This window comes from Pelecanus crispus, chromosome 13 (assembly GCF_030463565.1).
Source record: "Pelecanus crispus isolate bPelCri1 chromosome 13, bPelCri1.pri, whole genome shotgun sequence".
NCBI classification, from domain to species: Eukaryota; Metazoa; Chordata; class Aves; order Pelecaniformes; family Pelecanidae; genus Pelecanus; species Pelecanus crispus.
This window is the reverse complement of record NC_134655.1, coordinates 422400-441300: the sequence shown is the minus strand read 5'-3', so window position 1 is coordinate 441300 and position 18901 is coordinate 422400. Positions and strand designations below refer to the sequence as shown.

At 55.3% G+C, this 18901-nt stretch overlaps 1 protein-coding gene across 3 annotated transcripts in view; it reads right to left on the bottom strand.

Annotated features, from left to right (window-relative positions):
• MID2 (midline 2) overlaps positions 1-14736 on the bottom strand; it is a 91886-nt gene extending 77150 nt beyond the window's left edge. The window contains exons 1-2 of one of the 3 annotated variants that reach the window (XM_075720822.1): positions 14071-14736; positions 10302-10308 (exon numbers count right to left, since the gene is read on the bottom strand). In XM_075720822.1, coding sequence (XP_075576937.1) covers positions 10302-10308; positions 14071-14736 — 673 coding nt within the window. The remainder of the gene's footprint in view (positions 1-10301; positions 10309-14070) is intronic. The other 2 variants (XM_075720823.1, XM_075720824.1) reach the window with 2 other exon arrangements.
• Between the last annotated feature and the right edge of the window lie 4165 nt (positions 14737-18901).

Sequence of the window (18901 nt, the reverse complement as noted above, 5' to 3'; positions counted from 1 at the left end):
ATAAAAGGAAGGCAACAGGCAGGAGCAGAGGAGACGCCTGATCTGCGCCTCAGAGAGAGATATGATCAGAAACATCTCTGCTCTTCCTGTCTGAGACTCCTTTTGCTCCAAGAAGCAAAGACAAGGGCGTCGCTCGACGCCCCAAAACCCGGCACATGGGCTCCCCAGCTCCCAAAGTCACACGGACACTTCAGGCAGCTGAAGGCAGCCCTAATCCCACCGCACACGGCCAGAGCACCGGCACGAGAGAAAGGCAGGTCGGGAGGACTGACGGCCTCATTAGTTTAATTAGTAAGCAAGAATTCACTCTCAGTGCCAGCCCCGCACTGCCATCCAGCCCGGCTGCACGGCCCACAGCGGTGCTTCCGTCTTCTGACGTAGGCGCTATACGTTACACATCGGTAGCACAGAAGCTATACGCTTACACCGCGCATCGTATAGCATTATACAGCCATGGCATCCTGCAAGGACAGGGCTCTCCAGCTGTTACAGATGTGGCCTCCTACGGACCAGCCAGCCCGAAACTCTGCAAAAAATATTAGAGGTGCAAGAACTTGTTCACCTGGAAGCCAGCTCAAGAGAGTTTGGGGACACACCTCTGCTTTCCTCCTCACCGACATACCTGTTTACAGATAAAGATCAACACGAGGTGGGCTGATCTACCAGCCGCTCACACAGTCACAGAGTCATTTAGGGTGGAAAAGACCTTCCAGGTCAAGTGAATGGTCACAGCACCCACCGCGAGCGGCAGCCTGCCGGCTCCGTGGGACGTGCTCAGCTCCGCAGTGGGAATCGTGCACCTTCCAGCAACGGGGCGGCCGCCCTGGGCCAGCCAAGAAGGAGAAAGCCCAAAGCAGGAGCCAGGACACTGCAGGTAACCCCACACACCCCTCATCTCAAGGTCCCAAAATCCATTTCCACTCCCAGCGCAGGAGGATTTTTATCAGCAGACGTGCCGCTACTGTACATTAATTTCTATAAAAGGGCACATCGCACTGCACTGATAGCATATTCAAATTAGGTTTTTTAAAAAAGCATGTCAGCCGTCATGGTAAAATCACTTAATAACACCTGTAAGCCTATTTAAGGGTCTAATGTGATAATAATCGCAATATTCAACATCTCAGAGCATGACTTCAAGCCTGCTATGAAATTCATATGACGCTCGCCCCAGTGCACGCAACCGATTCTCCAAATCACTTAAAGATACTGAACGTTGCTGGGAAACATTTTCAAAGCGAGAGTACGCACCGCGAATAGCTGAGCACGGCCCTAACGAGAGCCAGCGCCTTCCCGATTGCACACGGAGCATAATTAACTGAGCTATGCTAATTCAGGTGCTGAATATTCATTACGCAAGTAATGCAATATATCCTGAATATTAAACAACAGCTACTCGGGGCAGGAATATTAATCTTTTGGCAAGGCTGCCGGTTGTTTCGGCGAGCGCAGGGCGCGCGTGATGAGCTGCAGGCTCATGCCGGGCAGGGGAGCGCGCAGCCGCGCAGCAGCAGCGCAGCAGGCAAGGGAGCGGCGCGACCCGCTGCCCTCGGCAAGAGGTAACAGCAGGGCTACGCACTCCAAAACTGCTGGCTGAGCACTTTTTTTAAAAAATTATTATTTAAAGAGAAAATGGACTTTCTCTCCCTCAAACGAGCGTCTTCACAAGGCGCCGCCTTCCAGTGCAAGCAGCCTGAGACCCCTCTCCCCCTCCCACACGAGGTCTGCCCACCGCCGTTTGATTCCGGGCAGGGCTGGTGACCGACGTGGCTGAAGTCACTGCACGGCACTGGGAACAGAAAGAGGGAAAAATCTGAATACAGGAGCAAATGCAGCAGCCACGAGCTCTCCAGAAACGCAGCCGTCGCATGGAGGAGTATCGAGACTCACGCCCTTCTCAGCCCGTGAATGCAAGAGGGTCACCTGCAAGGGAAGGGACTGCCCTGCGCCGCTTGATAGCCTACAGCTAACGGAGGAGAAAGCAAGACAGCTAATCAGACCCTGCTGAAGAAACGTAAGGACGCGCTGCAGAAAACATTGTGGGATACGAGTGTCACAAGGGAAACACACTGTCCTGGTTTCGGCTGGGATAGAGTTAATTTTCTTCCTAGCAGCAGGCACAGTGCTGTGGTTTGGATTTAGGATGAGAAGAACGCTGATAACACGCTGATGGTTTAGTTGTTGCTGAGCAGTGCTGACACTGGTCAAGGACTTTCCAGCTTCCCCTGCTCTGCCAGGGGCACAAGGAGCTGGGAGGGAGCACAGCCAGGCCAGCTGACCCCAACTGCCCCAAGGGCCATTCCATACCATACAGCGTCATGGGCAGTATGGAAACTGGGGGGGTTGGCCGGGGAGCAGCGATCGCTGCTCGGGGACGGGCTGGGCATTGGTCGGCGGGTGGGGAGCAATTGCATTGGGCAGCACTTGCTTTGGATATTATTATTATTATCATTATTATATTGTTATTATCATTACTATTTTACTTTATTTCCATTATTAAACTGTTCTTATCTCAGCCCAGGAGTGTTTCTCACTCTCACTCCCCCGATTCTCTCCCTCATCCCACCGGGGCAGGGGCAGCGAGCGACGGCTGCGTGGTGCTGAGCTGCTGGTGGGGGCTGAACCCCGACACACACCTACAAGCCCAAAAAGAACAACTTTCCCCGTGCCCTGTGACAGACCTGAGGTCATGGGTGCAGCAGGGAACGACTCGGGGAACCTCGGAGAGCTGGCGGTGCAGCAGTCGGGGACGCGGAGCGCGAGGCTGCCAGAAAATGCTGCCGAGAGCTCAGGAGAAGCCATGAGAACACGGCAGACCACAGGACATACCGAGTGCAAGCTCCAAGGGATTGGGTTACCAAAGCCACAAAGCAAAGAGAAAAATTCAGAGTAAAAGCTCAGAAATATAAGGGGGGGGCGGGGAGGCACAGGTAGCATGAGCTTGCTGGAAGCAGGAGCACTGCAGAACAGCTGAGAATAAAGAGTCTTAAATAGCATCCTGCCCTTGGGCAAGGTTCAGATCTGCAAGGAGCAAAACCATCTTACAGGAATCCAAGGAAAGGGAGCAAGAAGCAGAAAATGCACCCGAGCACCCCAAAGCAAAGCTCCCGGGGGACAGGCCACAAGGTAACGCTGTGCAGCTGGTGGAGCATCACCTCCCACGCGGGGAATCCTCCACCGCCGGAGACTTCCCATGGGATCTGGAGTTGCACTGATTTTTTTAATTTAAAATTAAAAATTTTAAAATTTTTAAATTTTAAAAAAAACTATTCATGCAGAACTGAAAGAGCTGAAGTTCAGCTCAGACCCTTAAAAACATCACAAAACAGAAGGCTTGAAAAGATAATGGCTTGCAGTTGTTTCAGGAAACACAAGTACCTGTTCTGGGAAGGAAACCATGCGCAAGAGGGTAAGTTTTCCCTGAAAGAGTTTATATTCCAGGGAAACAGCAGGAGTACATGGAGAAAAAAATCAGAACTAAATGGAAATTTAGAAACCGCAGAAGATAACACAGCTTTGAGGCATCCAGAGAGATGCTATAAAGAAAACTATAAAAGTATCCGTATTGTTAACAAATCTGTTGACTGAGGGGGGAAAAAAAAAAAAATCTCTTAAATCACATGACAAGGGATGGCTAGAACAAAGATCAGGTTTGCTGGGAACATAAATTGGCTTGAAAAACTACAGGGCCATGGCTCAAGGACTGGCATAGATCTGTTTATGCTGGAAAGTAGTATTAAGTATTAGATCTCAGAGATTATTCCCCTTCTCCAGAAATAGCACTGAAAACTCAACTGCTAAACCTGCCATCGCACGCATAAGCCTGTTTGACGGACACCACGCCAGCTGCACAAGAGCCCGGTCAAAGCCACGGTTGGACTTTGCAGACGTTTAAGACCTCATTTCTTTTTGCAGTGTTTGAACACATTATTTCAGGTCCAGCGCAACCACCACCTGATGGAGTTGCGCAGAACAGCATTAGGAGTAAAACCCATGGGCGCAACCAACAGGGCAGCATCTCCCAAACTCAGTGTTGAGTCGAGGGCGCCAGGCCGCTGTCCGATGGCAACCCCTGCACCAGCCTGCCTCCAGCCTCTGCACGAGCCTCCTCCGCAACCCGCTTGTCTTCCCGCGGCAGGTCCAGGCGACCAAGGCACCGGCACCGCCAACGCTCTCGGAGAGGCGGCCACGGCCAGGTCGGAGGCAGCGATGAGGTCCCAGCGCAGACCTGGCCACCGCAAAAAGCCCAGCTCCCGAGCAGGACGCGTGCTGCTGCTAACATTTTCCTGCTCGTTCTCACGTCTCCCTCCTCCCAGAGTCCAGGGATACGTTCCTCTCCAGGGAAGGGAGAGCCAGAGACTTTTTTCCGCTCATCATTAATCTTCTTGGTGGTCTTCAAGCCCCAAGGTCTACAACACAAACAAGAAGACATTCACAAAGGGCCACAAACCCCAGGTTCTGCCAGGTTCTTGCTGCAGGGAGAAAGCTCCTTCCCTTGCAACGCACCCCAGCTCCTCCACAAGCCCTGTTGAGCAGGGCATTGCGCACCTCCGGCACCCGCGTTCCCTCCGTGCCCTGGCCAGTGCCGGCAGGAGGCACGAGCAGCACCTCCACAGTTACTCCCGCCCAACCTATCACCACGCAAGAGTCAGTCATTGGAAGGTATAAAGTTCAGCAAGAATTTAATACCTAATGATCTGGAGCTGCTGCACTTGTACAATTTGACGCGCTCATAAATTTTTCATTTCTAATTTGCCAGTGCAACAACTTCTGCCAAAGAAAATTCCCTGTCCCCCTTCAGTAACTTGGACACATTTGTTTCTGGTTAGCCCCCTGATGAAAGCGCTGCAGGGCCGCTCGGAGTGGAAACGCTGCGTTTCAAGCCCGGTTTATTTACAGAGTAATGAAAAAATTACATCTTCAAAAGAGCATCCTTGAGCTGGGTACCCAGCAGCATGGCACAAATCCACAGACCCCAGCAGTGCAAAACGCGCTCCTCTGACCTTGCCCTCCTGGGCACGGCTGCTCACCTTGTGCCGTGGCCCTTAACCGATGGATTTGTACCGAGCACCGCCAGGCAGCAGGCCAATGGCATGTTCCCTGTTGGCTTCATCTTCCCAAAACAAGTCAACTCTCCAAGCACACCAGCCCCCAGCAGCATCTTCCCCAGCAGCATCCCGTGCCCGCAGCCCCACGCGCTCCTCAGCTTTCACACCCCGCCATCTCCACGCTCATACAGCTGATAAGAACCATGAACTTTGGTTTATCGAGCCCAACAAAGGTGAAATTCATTCATATCCATAGCCATCGCCTACATCACTTCCTACTGCTTGAGGCTGATGCAACAGGTGAACAGATGGACCACCAGCCACTTTCTGAAATTAAGGCATTTTTTGCAGGGACATTAATAAAAGAAGGTGACACCTGTCATTTAAAAATAACTTCATCTGCTTACTACCTTCCTTCTTCCAGAGACTTCAGTTCTGACCTGCTCTCTCACAGGACTCGAAGGCTGGAGATTAATCCTTTAGCCTCATCCCAAACAGTGTCATCGAGTGACTTTCACACAGCTTTGCGCTTTCATTTTCCAGCTCAAGCTACTCTTGAAATAGTAACATTGAAATCAGCTTGGATGTGAATGCAGTTCTGGAAAAAGCAAGAGATTAATCTAACCAACGCAGTTTCTCAGGTCTGCTACCTCAAGACCCGTAATAGATTAGTTTTTAAAAAAAAAAAATCCAAACCCTCCCTAAAAAGCAGATTTCTGAGAAAAAAAAAAAATCAAGGATCCCAGCACTCACTGCTGATTTCTGATCCCCGTCACCTACAGACAATCAGTAATTAAACAGCTACCAGTGCTTGCATCCTCCGTGCTGATGGAAAACTTAAATTGGGAGCTACACCAGACACCGGGGCACTTTTTGATCCCTCTCCTATCGTGGGGCAGAGCATCCAGGAAAATACCGTATTTCCGTAAAGACTCACACTCCGTAGCTAATCCCTACGGCTGAAGCAGCGCCATGCTCGCACCCGCCCCGGCGCGCGTTACCCGCGCGCGCCGCACGTCGAGCGGGTGTTTTCAGCAAATCTGAACAGAAGAGTGAGGGCAACGCAGGACGCAGCGGGGAGGTGACGCCAGCCCCAGACGTGCTCGCGAGCCCCCTCCCGCCTCTTGGGCTTCTGTGACGCCAGGGCAGCGGCTCGACGGCAGACGGACCAACCTACAGACCACCCTGCGTTGTTGATGCTTCCTGCTGGCATGCCAAAAAAAAAAAAAAAAAAAAAGCAGGACCACGGCTCCAGGCTTTACTTTCAATCTTACTTATCGCCAGCCTTACCGCCACGGCTACAACTTCCAGCGCATGGCGCTTCCCTGCACCCGAGCAGCCTGCACCTCTGTGGGGAGCGGACAGCAGCTCCCGGGGACCGTCCCCTCCGCGGGGCCGCGGGCGCACGTGGCTCACGCAGGCGCGATGCACGCCCCAGGACCTTTGGCAATTTCCCGTTAAGGGGTCCTCAACCGGTGGCAATTTTGGCATCCAAGCCGTAGCAATGACCGCCTCCCGCTGCGCGGCATCCAAAGGGCACACTGAACTGCGAGACACAGGAACCTGGCAGAGGACCACAGGCCTTCATCTGCATCAGGGCCAAGGCAAGGTGCTCTTCTGCGTGCGTTCAGCACCAGTTAGGCGCTTGCTGCTTTGTAAAGTCTTTGGTTGTTGCTGCAAAGTGATGGCAATGATAACCCTGTGATGGGGATGCCATTTTGGACTACAGGTCTCCCCTGCTCAGAGAGATCTCTCATAACTGGTCACTAGACTACAGCTCAACCAGAGATAAACCCCACAGCATACCGTTGTTGTATTTTCCCCGCTGTCTACCTGCCTTAGGAGAAAGAAACCAATGCTAAAAAGCCTCAGGAGCTTGCTGGGCAGTAGGGATGCCTGGACTCGTGCACAGAAAGCAAAAGAAACAGCAGATAAGGCTGGGGAGCAGGCTGGCAGGTGAAGCCGGGGCTCTGCTTGCCCTGAAACACCTGCTCGCAGTCCCAGAGCTGCGGCAGGTTGTGGCGCAGGCGCCTGGATCTCCAGCGCGGCTGCAGGGAGGAGGTGGGCAGGAGGAAGGGATGGACTTGCCTGCACCAACACTGCAGCCATCGCAGGTGAGCTTGACTGGTGGCTTAGTGTCCTGGTTTTGGCTGGGATAGAGTTAATTTTCTTCCTAGTAGCAGGCACAGTGCTGCGTTTTGGATTTAGGATGAGAAGAACGCTGATAACACGCTGATGGTTTAGTTGTTGCTGAGCAGTGCTGACACTGGTCAAGGACTTTTCGGCTTCCCCTGCTCTGCCAGGGGCACAAGGAGCTGGGAGGGGGCACAGCCAGGCCAGCTGACCCCAACTGCCCCAAGGGCCATTCCATACCATACGGCGTCATGGGCAGTATGGAAACTGGGGGGGTTGGCCGGGGAGCAGCGATCGCTGCTCGGGGACGGGCTGGGCATCGGTCGGCGGGTGGGGAGCAATTGCATTGGGCATCACTTGCTTTGGATATTACTGTTACTACTACTATTATATTGTTATTATTATAATTACTATTTTACTTTATTTCAATTATTAACCTGTTCTTATCTCAGCCCAGGAGTGTTTCTCACTCTCACTCCTCTGATTCTCTCCCCATCCCACCGGGGCAGGGGCAGTGAGCGACGGCTGCGTGGTGCTGAGCTGGGGCTGAGCCCCGACACTTAGCCAGGGCTGCCACCAAGGGCCGGGGGGGTCAAACCCCCTCTGCCAGCACGGTGGGGCTGCAGCATCCACAGGTGACCCCCCGCCACCCTAGCAGGGCCCCCAAAGCAGCAGGGTGTTTGCAACCCCCACCTCTGCAAACCTGGCCTGAAGCAACCTCAGCTGGGTCTGCACCTCCTTCTCTAAGTGCGCCCCAGGCAGCAGCCGCGTACCCGCTGCCGGCTAGGAGCAAAGGAGCCGGCGGCTACGACACACCAGAGCCCTCTGCAGTTCTGCTGGCAACAGCCCCCCGTGCCCTGTGTAGGAGTCACAGCAGTCGCAATTGTAACCCTCGTCCTCAGCTAACTCTTCTTTGTGTGGGGGAAAAATATATAAAAAAAAAATTCAGTTTAGCCCCATGGCAGTACAGTAAATTATAAATTAAGCAGCAATCTCAGTGACTCACACAGTGCAAGTGAGAACACGTTCACAAGTCCCAAGGCGAAGAAGTCCTATATTGCAGCGTGGAGGAAGATTTTTTTCCCATTTTTCTACCCCCCACCACTCTCTTAAGAGCCTTGGAATAACTATCAGCTTTCTGCATACAATTTGTCTAGCACAGGGACCTTTTTTTTTTTTTTTTTTAATCTTGAGTCCCACTCACATAAGCCCAGGGGAGGCAGCGCACCTCTCAGAAGCATCACAGACAACAGGCTCTCCACCTGGCTTATTGCTCTTCCTTTAGCAAAGAGCAGATATGAAAGTGTTACAAAACACTTTTTTTTTTTTTTTTTAAATATTTCCAGGCTGTCAGTCAACAGAAGCCTCAGCAACGGCGAAGGAAAAGCCTCCTCTGAGCTGGCCCTTATCCGATTCCTGCAAAGGGAACAGAGCAGATAGAGAAGCAAAGGACAGCAGCGAATAATTAAGGCCAAATCCTTTCTCTGAAAACTCCTTCCACCACAAATCACGGATGGGAGGAGCCAGCCAGAGCTCTTCAGTCAAAGACCTTCCTGCTGTAACCTCTGCTTGCAGGGAGTCGGGGCGCAGCGTAACCTCGTGCCCGGCACCGGCGCTGGCAGGGCTCGGAGCAGGGCAGCGCTCCGCAGAGAGGATCGTAATTACGAGTTTCAAGCAACCTGAATTTATAATTGGCTGAGATTTTACTTGGCAGATAATGCACTGCTGTCCTAGGCGCTCGCTTTATCTAGGTCAAGCCATTAGTTTTGCTCTTAATCTACATACATTTTTAATTTCATCTTTAATGTTGATTTTCAGCGAGCAAGCTGAGCTGACGGACTTCTTTGCCACTGATTGCATTCAGCATCTCAACCCTTCCTGAACACGCAGAGAGGGAAAGCACCAAAATCCTGATGCATTTTGACCGCTCACAGCCAAGCTCACGCATGCGGAGCGCCCGCGCTGCCCACCGGGCTGGGGAAGCAGAGGCCAGCGCCGCCAGCGCGCGAGCCCGGTCGGTACTGATGGAGGATGCTCCACCGCTGCAAGAAGGGCTGCGCGGCACGGCAGGACCGGCAGTCCGAGGCTGAGCAAGGACGTGCCAAGCAACGCACACCCCAAAGGGCACACTCGGGCAGCACCCCAGGACCTCCAAGAGCTCGCGCGGGGGGCACTGGGCAGCCAGCGACCCGCGAGGGGAGCTCCAAGAGGACAAGAGGTACGAAGATGCCGTCCAACGAGTAACGTTAACTTAGGTCCACTTTCTGAAGGCACAACCTGATTCTTCTCCCAGCTGAACGGGTGCCGCCTCAGAGCCGAGCGGGTGCTGGAGCCGCGGGGTCGCTACTAACAAATGCCAAAACCGCGAAGCAAGCAGAAAACAGGAGGGGAAGGGGAGCCTGGGAGATGGTTTAGGGTTTAGACACAACAGTATGGTTTTCAGGCATTCAGCTCTTCTAAAGAGGGAAAAAAAAAAAAAAATTCCCCACCAAAGATTTTTGTGGAGAGCACAGCCCTTTTGACAAAATGAAGTTGCTCGGTTCAAATCCCAATTTTCCATCAAATAAACCAACCTGAAAGGTGTTTCCAGCTCACTCTACCTATGGGCTCAAAGCCGGAGATTAAGAGCAGCTGCTCACTGCTCGACGCCCAAGCGTACCGCGGATCTTCAGGAGCAGGCTGGCTGCACCGTACCTCACGGATGCACGACTGAGAGAGAGAAAGGAGGGGGCAGAGCCCTGCCCTGGGGCACGGGGGGCTTTGGGCAGGCCTGGGGGGCGAGGGAGCAGCCAGCTCCGTCAGCCACAGGCTCCCGGGCAGCAGCACCCCGCCAGCGCTCCCGTCCCAGAACGCTTTAATGATTTAAATTATTTCAGATACTTGCAAGGATCTCAAGTACTGCCAGAGAGCGCGTTGTGGTCGGAACTATAGACTGAGGCTGTACGAGGAAGACGACAAAATACTAATGCAAATATTGACCCTGCTGGTAATGGTCGGCATCGATCCCGTGCAATTCTTGCAGCGGAGGTCGAGCGTGAGGAAAAACGCCACCCAAAAGAAGCCCAACTGATGCACAGCCAGAGGCAGGGCACCGCAGCCCCCTCTCCCCTGCTCCCTGACTCAGCTCCTGCACTTGAACAGGGAGCTGGGCAGGATAAATAGCACAGAAAGAATGTTTCTAGCAGAGAAGAGCTTCCCTCCTCATCCAAAATCACTTAAGACTGTTGTTTTGTTTTTTTTTTTTTTTTAAAAAAAAAAAAGGTGTTCTGGCAACCTGCAAAATTTGGCTGCTTGAAGAAACAATTTAGGTTGTCATGGGTTTTTGTCTTCAGATGAATTTGCCTGGCTAGCTGACATGGGCTGGGTTAGGGGGAAAATATTAAAAGGGTTTTAATTTCTATCCCCGGGTTTTATTGCGTGCAAACATACGTGGTCATTTCTTTCTAAGGTTTCCAATTTGCTAATTGAGACATTTCCTCATGGAAAAAGAATGTCCTGGACGAAGGACGGAGCTGCTGGCACTGCTCCGCACACCAGGGGAAGCTTCGGTGAGGTGAGATGCAAAGGCGAGAGGCACATCAAGGTCTGAAGGCAAACATCAGCCACCACGGAGCCCAGACGCTTCACGGGCACGCGCTGGCACCCATACCGCTTGGCAGCACCTTCCGAAAGACAGCCATCGTGGCTGGAAGACGGCGGGAGACAGACGTCAAGCGCGAGCCATCCTACAGCACGTTCTGCCTGCCACCGCAGGTAAGTCACATCACGGGGTAAGCCACACTGTGTTTGGGAGGTTTTGGAGAAGGGCAGGTGAGAAACCAGCCCAGGAAACTGGACATCTAGAAAGCTTTCTTTCTAGGTATCAGTTTGTTTAATAAATAAATAAATAAATAAATAGGAGGAAAAAAATAATCTGGCCTGGCCTGCACATAAAAGAAAAAAAAAAAAGTCTTCTGTATTTTTGCTAGAGTGATAGAAGTATTTCTTCTGCCCTTAAAAAACACGAGAGCGGACAGATCGATTTTGTTCAAAACATTAACAAGACAAAGAGCTAAGAAAAGCACTTTTGGGTCAGAACAAGCCCAGAACATTAAGGGAGAAATGACCAAGAGACGAAGCAGCTGGAAACACATGAGAAGGGTTATAACGGGAACATGACTGCTGCCACAGTCAGAGCCTCACCAGTGTGACCTCTAATGGGACCAGCTATTTTTTTTTTTAATATTTTTTAAAAAAAAAGGAATTAAAAGCATTTTGCAGACTCATGCGGAATGCACGGGGGACGGAGAAGGATTTCTAACTTTATATAGGTCAAACATCGTCCATACAGGTTCACATAATATTCAGCACAACCACAGCCACCGCATAAAAATTAAGCTTCAAAGCACTCCAGAGGGATCCCTGGGAAGTTTGCTCTCTCCTACCTGAAGAGCAGCAGAACAGTAATTCAGTTCGGATCAATACGCGCTACGAGTGAAGGGGCTGGAGAATGATTGCCTGTTTCTGCCGCTTCAGCTCGTGGAAATCGGGACGGAAAACACAGGCTGTCGTAGAGAAGAGGCTCCCCACCGCGGGAATTCTCCGCTGGTGGAAACGCTGGTCCCAGCAGGAAGCAGGCGGAAGGGAGACCCCAGGCAACAGGACCGTGGAGGGGATCTTCGGAAGCCTCCAAATCCCAGTCAGCCTCCAGCCACCTTCTCCGCAAGACCGCAGCCTCCCTTGGCACAGTCCCTCTGGGGGACGCAGAGCGCTGCTCAGCCCAGCCCCGCTGGGGATGGCACCGGCAAAGAGCCCAGGCGCTGAGATCCCGTGGGACGGCGAGGCACAGAGGAGTCTGGGGCACTTGGGAAGCAGAGCAGAGCTCCATCACTGCCTCATAGCATCAAGAAGGGTTTGGGTTGGGAGGGACCTCTGAAGACCATCTAGTCCAACCCTCCTGCTGTGGGCAGGGACATCTCTCACTAGATGAAGTTGCTCAAAGCTCCATCCAACCTGACCTTGGACACTTCCAGGGATGGGGCATCCACCGCTTCTCTGGGCAACCTGCTCCAGTGTCTCACCACCCTCATCAAAAAACATTTCTTCCTTATGTCCAACCTAAACCTACCCTCGTTCAGTTTAAAACCATTGCCTCTTGTCCTGTCACAACTGGCCTTGGTAAAAAAATCTCTCTCCATCTTTCTTCAGAGCCCTCTTTATATATTGAAAGGCCACAATAAGGTCTCCCTGGAGCCTTCTCTTCTCCAGGCTGAACAAGCCCAACTCTCTCAGCCCTTCTTCCTAGGAAAGGGGTTCCAGCCCTCGGACCATTTCCTTGGCCTCCTCTGGACTCGCTCCAGCAGGTCCCCATCCTCCCTGTGCTGGGGACCCCCGAGCTGGATGCCGGGCTCCAGGGGGGTCTCACCAGAGCGGAGCAGAGGGGCAGAACCCCCTCCCTCGACCTGCTGGCCACGCTGGGGGTGATGCACCCAGGATAAGATTGGCTTTCTGCGCTGCGAGCACACGTTGCAGGCTCGTGTCCGGTTTTTCACCCACCAGCACCCCCAGGTCCGTCTCCGCAGGGCTGCTCCCAACCCATTCATCCCCCAGTACTTCCCAGAGCCTGGCCCTCTCCCCTCTCACAGCGGAGAAGCTCTGAGCAAGCCGGCTTGAGGAGGACATGAAAGCACTCCCCGGAGCACTTCCCAGGGCACCGCGGTCCTCGGGCGTGGGTGAAGCCTGCAGGGGAGGTTTTATGGACAGCAGGAGGGCTCCCACGCACTGCAGCCTGCGGGCTGGAAGCCTGCAGAGCAGCTCTTCCAAAAGGAAATGCCCACAGCCCAACCCGTCCCGCTCCCATCCTCCGAGAGGGCTGAACAGGCACGGCCTGAGCGCAACAGCCTGAGGGATGGTGCTCACAGGGCCCTCGGGCCGCTCTTTGCCACCCCAGCTCTCTCACAGGGCAGGGCAAACCCCGGGGCAAAGCCACACTCCTGGGGCAACAGCCACGGGGCACCTCAGTGCCCCACGTTCCGCCGTGTCCTGGTTTCGGCTGGGATAGAGTTAATTTTCTTCCTAGCAGCAGGCACAGTGCTGTGGTTTGGATTTAGGATGAGAAGAACGCTGATAACACGCTGATGGTTTAGTTGTTGCTGAGCAGTGCTGACACTGGTCAAGGGCTTTCCAGCTTCCCCTGCTCTGCCAGGGGCACAAGGAGCTGGGAGGGGGCACAGCCAGGCCAGCTGACCCCAACTGCCCCAAGGGCCATTCCATACCATACGGCGTCATGGGCAGTATGGAAACTGGGGGGGTTGGCCGGGGAGCAGTGATCGCTGCTGGGAACTGGCTGGGCATCGGTCGGCGGGTGGGGAGCAATTGCATTGGGCAGCACTTGCTTTGGATATTATTATTATTATCATTATTATATTGTTGTTATCATTACTATTTTACTTTATTTCAATTATTAAACTGTTCTTATCTCAGCCCAGGAGTGTTTCTCACTCTCACTCCTCCGATTCTCTCCCCCATCCCGCCGGGTCAGGGGCAGCGAGCGATGGCTGCGTGGTGCTGAGCTGCTGCCTGGGGCTGAACCCCGACACGCTGTCTGGCCGTTTGGGGAGAAGGTCCAATGCCTGGGCCTGGCACGCACACACCAGCAGGAAAAAAATAGAATAGCAAAGACCTTGCTCTAATTGTGCCAGCGAGACCCAGCTCAGCCTCCTGGGGTCCTGGAGGAGCCCACAAGCTGCATCCTGCAGCCCACGTCTTTCAGGAGCTGCTTGGCTTAAATAAGGGGTGCCACTTGGGGCACCTGGAACCAGCTTCTGCTCTGACAACCGTCCCTCAGCAAACACCAGCCCCCACAGACGACCTTGCCCGCGGGCCCGCTGCGGCCGTGCCGGGTGCTTACCTTCAGCTTTTCAAAGCGATCACTGAGGGATGCCACTTGGTGGTCCCGGTGGCGGCCCACCAGTTTACATAAGGCACAGATGAGCTGGTCGTCAGCAACACAGTACATGTTCACCTTCTCGTTCTCGTGCTCCAAGCACGTCAGTCCTCGGAAGTGCGCGTCGGGCACGGGCTCCACCAGACGGTGGCTGGTGAAGGGCTTTTTGTTGGGGTGGGTGGCCCGCAGGCAGCGGTCGCAGTAGGACACCTCGCAGGTGATGCACGTCTTCACCGCGTCCCGCGGGGGATCCTGCTCGCAGAACTGGCAGGCGATCCTCTCGCCGGCCACGGACATGGTAGGGCTGTTGCGGTACGTCCTCTCGCGGCGGCTCTCGCTGGGGGAGTTGGGGCCGCTCAGGGATGCCTTCTGGAAGCGGTCGATGATGTTTTGCAGGGTCACATTCCTCTTGAGGCCCTCCAGGCCCCGGTGGTTGAGGGAGATGACATAGCGGCACGTGGGGCACTGGAAGGCGGTGATGGGCTCAATGGACTCGCTGGAGGAGCAGCTGGACACCAGGATGCGGTGGGCGCAGCTGAAGCAGAGGCTGTGGGCACACGGCAGCAAAAGAGGGTCTTCGAATAACTCCAGGCAGATTGGGCAGGTCAATTCTGACTCCAGTGTTTCCATCTTTAGTTAAAACGATCCTGATTCAGCATCAAAAACCAGGGAAGGTGGTCTGGTACCTGGGAGAGAGGAGAGCAGAGGCGTGAGACAGCGGCTCCGCAGGCAGCTTCTCTCCACCAGAAACAGGCGCCCGGGGGAGTCAGGCACATCGCCTCTGCAACGCCCCGGCACTCTCTGCACCCCGACGCTGCTGCCACAGCCCAGCCAGGTCATGCAGGCGCACGATGCTGAAGCACCTCACCATACTGTGCACCCGAGCCGAGCCGCCGGCGCCCGGAGACGCTGTGGACGGGAGAGCTGTTTGGAGGGCAAGGGAGAAGGGGCAACAGCAAGCTCCTCTCCATCACCTTCCAGCCCAGCCAGGGAAGAGGACTTGGGCAGCAAGGCTGAGGACAAAACCAGGAGAAATCACATGATTTCATGTTTCTTTTAGCAAGCGCTGCCCAAGACAGAAGCAGGGGGCCATGCTGGCTTCCCATGCATAAAGACTGTGCTGCACAGCAAAGATAAACCTCTAAATATCCCCTCTAGCAGCTACACAGTCCTGTCTCCTTTTGGTGAAGGGGAAAAGGTGAATCACGTCCTGGAAACTCTGAGCAAAGCGGGTCAGGAGCTCTAACGTACCATCCTCCTGCTCTGTCTTTCTCCCAGCCATCGCCTTTTAGGAGCAAGGCAGGGAAGGAAAAGCAGCAAAATTACAGTCTGCAAATTTCCACCTCTCAGCTGTCCTCCACTGCACCCCAGCAACAACCAGGGATACCCAAACCAACTCCAGCTGGAGACAAACAAGCTCGTATTTTTAGATCGCCTCCCCTGCACGAGGCTGCAAACGGGCTCCCCGCAAGCGACCGAACCTGCTGTTGCACTGTTTCCAAGCTCTGGTTTTGCAGAGCACCAAGTTGCACCACGGGTGCTGGCCTGCCTCGGCCAGCATCCCGGCACGCTCCCAAACGCTGTCCCCTCCACACGCCTGGCAGCCACGGACCTCCCTGTCCGCCCAGCCTGCAGGACAATTCTCTGCCCAGGCTGGAGGAGAAGCAAGCAGCAGGCACCGGGGCAGCACACCGACAGCCCCATCTTAATAAAAACCCGGCCGAACCCACAGCGGCCACAGGCTGCAAACCCACCTCCAGACCCCACGCCAGCTTCTAGCAGGTCTCCGAAACAAAAGGGGAAAATAACAACAGCCTTGCAGGGGCCAAGAAGAGAAACCGCGCGCTTCCCTCCCCAGCTTCACCGCAGCCACGCGCGGGGGCTAATTAGCGAGGAGGGGGACGGGGCGTGCTCTGCGGCAGCCCCGCTGCTTCCAGCTCTGCTCTGCGTTAAGAGGCAAACCAGCAATCAATTAATTGGCCCCGCTGCTTCCCCGCGGGGACCCGGTGGAGGGAAGCGCTTGAAGAGCTGCTCTCTGCTCCGAATTAGCGTGCCGCTGCTCCGGGTTGACACCGGCTGGGAACATCTCCCGCAGGGGAGAGGGAGTGTTTAATTCTCTGGGAAGGGGGAGCAGGGCAGGGTCCGGCTGCGCGGTGCTCAGAGCCGGGAGGTGCCGGCGGCAGCTGAGCGCTCCGGGGGGATGCTCCGCACCGGAGGGTGCGTTGGAGGGGACAGCGTGAGCTGGGCAGCAGGAGCACCCAGCCGAGGCAGCGCAGAGGGGCAGACTGGGGATTTCCTTCCACATTCCTGACGAGATGACCGCTGTCGAGGGGGATGCCTATGAGGAAAACGGCCTGGGGCTTTGGTGCTGGTACCCCCAAGGCGGGAGGGGCGAAGCTGGGTGCTACCGCCTGCCAGCCGCCGTCCCGCAGCAAGGGCGCCCAGCCCCGGGCAGTCACCTTTTTTTCAAGCCCAAAGACCCGGCCCAAAGCGCATTCCTCACGCCAGCCCACATCCCAGCAGCCTTCACCAGGAACGAGGCTTTTTTAATTAAATCAAAGTCAGGAAGAGACAAACAGCAACAGCAATCACCCTGGGGAAACCACACGCTGTCATTCCCCAGATCCAGCTGCCCCGGCTTCTTCGTTTGCTCCATCCCCTTTGCCCGTCACCGCCTCTGTCCCACCACAGACCAGCAGCCATCACCGGTGACAGCTCCTGCATCCCAAATTCAGCCACGAGGCCAGCCATCCCTCGCCACCCTGCAGAGCATCTGTCAGCCTGGTCGCTCGCAAGAAGCGCTGCACTGGGCGTTACTGCACCCCACTCCCCCTAACCCATGACTTCGGGCTTTCGTGATGGAGGTTGGGCCAGGTGTGAGAGCTAAGCATTGCTCTGCTGCCTACAGCCACCAAAGAGCCACCCAAATCAAGGTCTGGGTAGCAGTCGCAGTCCATACCCGTGCCCTTTCGGCGCACCCCATTACGAGCATCAGGAGACATGAGCGGGCGCTGTTTGAGGACGACTGCACCTGCACGGCGGTCCCTCCCAGCAGAGATGCCCCAGAGCCCAGGAGCGGAGCCTCTCCCCGCCGTACCGCAGCCTTCCCAGCCCTACCCCGTGCCACCCCGAAGCAAAGGGAGGCAGCCGACGGCACGCAGCGACACGGCATCGGGTTCAGCCTCTCCTCGCTCAGCCGTGCTCCGGATCATGCCCGACACCCAGCACTCACGCGGTGCCTCCAGGTCTCCTTCAGCCCCGGCAAGGCAGGCTGCAAGTGATGCCCGCTGCGATACCCAGCCCGTATCGGGGTGCGGGGAAAGCCCCGTTCCGTCACAGCCGGCAGGAGCCCCCTCACCTTGGCACTGCCGCAGGAGCGGACCCGATGAAAGGCAGCACAGTGCCCAGCCCTGCCAAGCCTCCACCCCAGAAACACCTTGGCAGGGTGCACGGGCTCACGCTTGGGGAGAAGAGGAAAAATGCTGTCAGAAGCGGCTGTAGTCTAAGCGTGGATGGGGTGAGCCGGCAGAAGCAGGAGAGGTGCCTGCGGCTCAGCAGCCCATGAGCTGGAGGGGCAGGAGCGGTCCCACCTTCCGCAGGCATTTTCCGATCCACCTCCTCCCACCCGGCAGCTTCAGAGCCCGGAGCTCTGCCTGCCTGCCCCGGGCCGCCGGCTGCTCCCAGCGCCTGCCAGCGGCAAAGCCCCCAGGTACCCCGCTGCAGCCTGCCTGCACCGTCCCTGCCTATCATGCCATCTCTTCCTAATTGCCCGAAATGGGATTTGCAAGGGCCTGGAGGAGACCGTGAGCTCAAGGGGCTTATAAAATTAAGCAATTGGATATTTAGATATGTTAATGCTGCAACAACCATATCAAGCCTGCCCAAATGCAGCCTTGCACACACATACATAAATATACACAAACATTGGGGGTTTTAATTTTTTTTTTTTCCAAGAGAGACAGTGGAAGAGCAGCTGCGTCCAAAAAAGCCGAGGAGCGCGAAGGCTCCCAACAGCCTCCTCTCCGCGGCCCCCAGTGCTTTTCTCAAGCCTTGGAGCCCATCTCAGCCATGGGAAAGCAGTGGGGAGGAAACGCTCCTGGCCGCCTGCCCGGCAGCTCTCGCACGCTCTGCAGCAGCCGTCCCCTGCCACAGCCCGATCTGCCGGGCTCCCCTGCGCGACGCAAGCCTGGCAGGACGGGGGGGCTCCCAGTGCACAGCCCTAACGCCTCCCATCACCCCCACCGCAGCCGCAGGCAGCTCCACGACACTCCCTTTCGGGCGCTCATGCTTTGAAACCTTGCAAACCGCCTTTGAATCAGGGCTGGTCCCCTGCTTCGCCGGGACGCTCCAGGTGGAGCGGCTGCCTCGCCGTAAGAGCCCAGCGCTGGCTGCACGTACAACGCCGGCACGGGGAGCAGAGCACCTCTCGCCTCCCCGGTTCATCCACGGATTCTCTCCAGCCAGCAAAACACAAAGGGAAAAAGGCGAAGGACGAGAACGGGATTTGTTGCAGAGTCTGACCAACATCGGGAAAAGAATTTAACAATAAGGATGGGTAGGAGCTCCCCAGCAGCCTCCGCAGGGCAGCGCGAGCGCGCTCGTCGCCCGGCCCATCTCCCACCGGGCAGACGCCGCACGCCGCCGCGAGCTCCCGCATGCCTCTGAAGCGCCCGGCTTCCGCTGCCATCCGAGGCGAGAAGATGCAAAGAGTTTAAACAGCCTTTTGCTTTGTTCCTGAGCGCCGTTCTTACGTTAATCTTGTTTTCCTTGCTGGGACAACATCCTTTAGATCCGA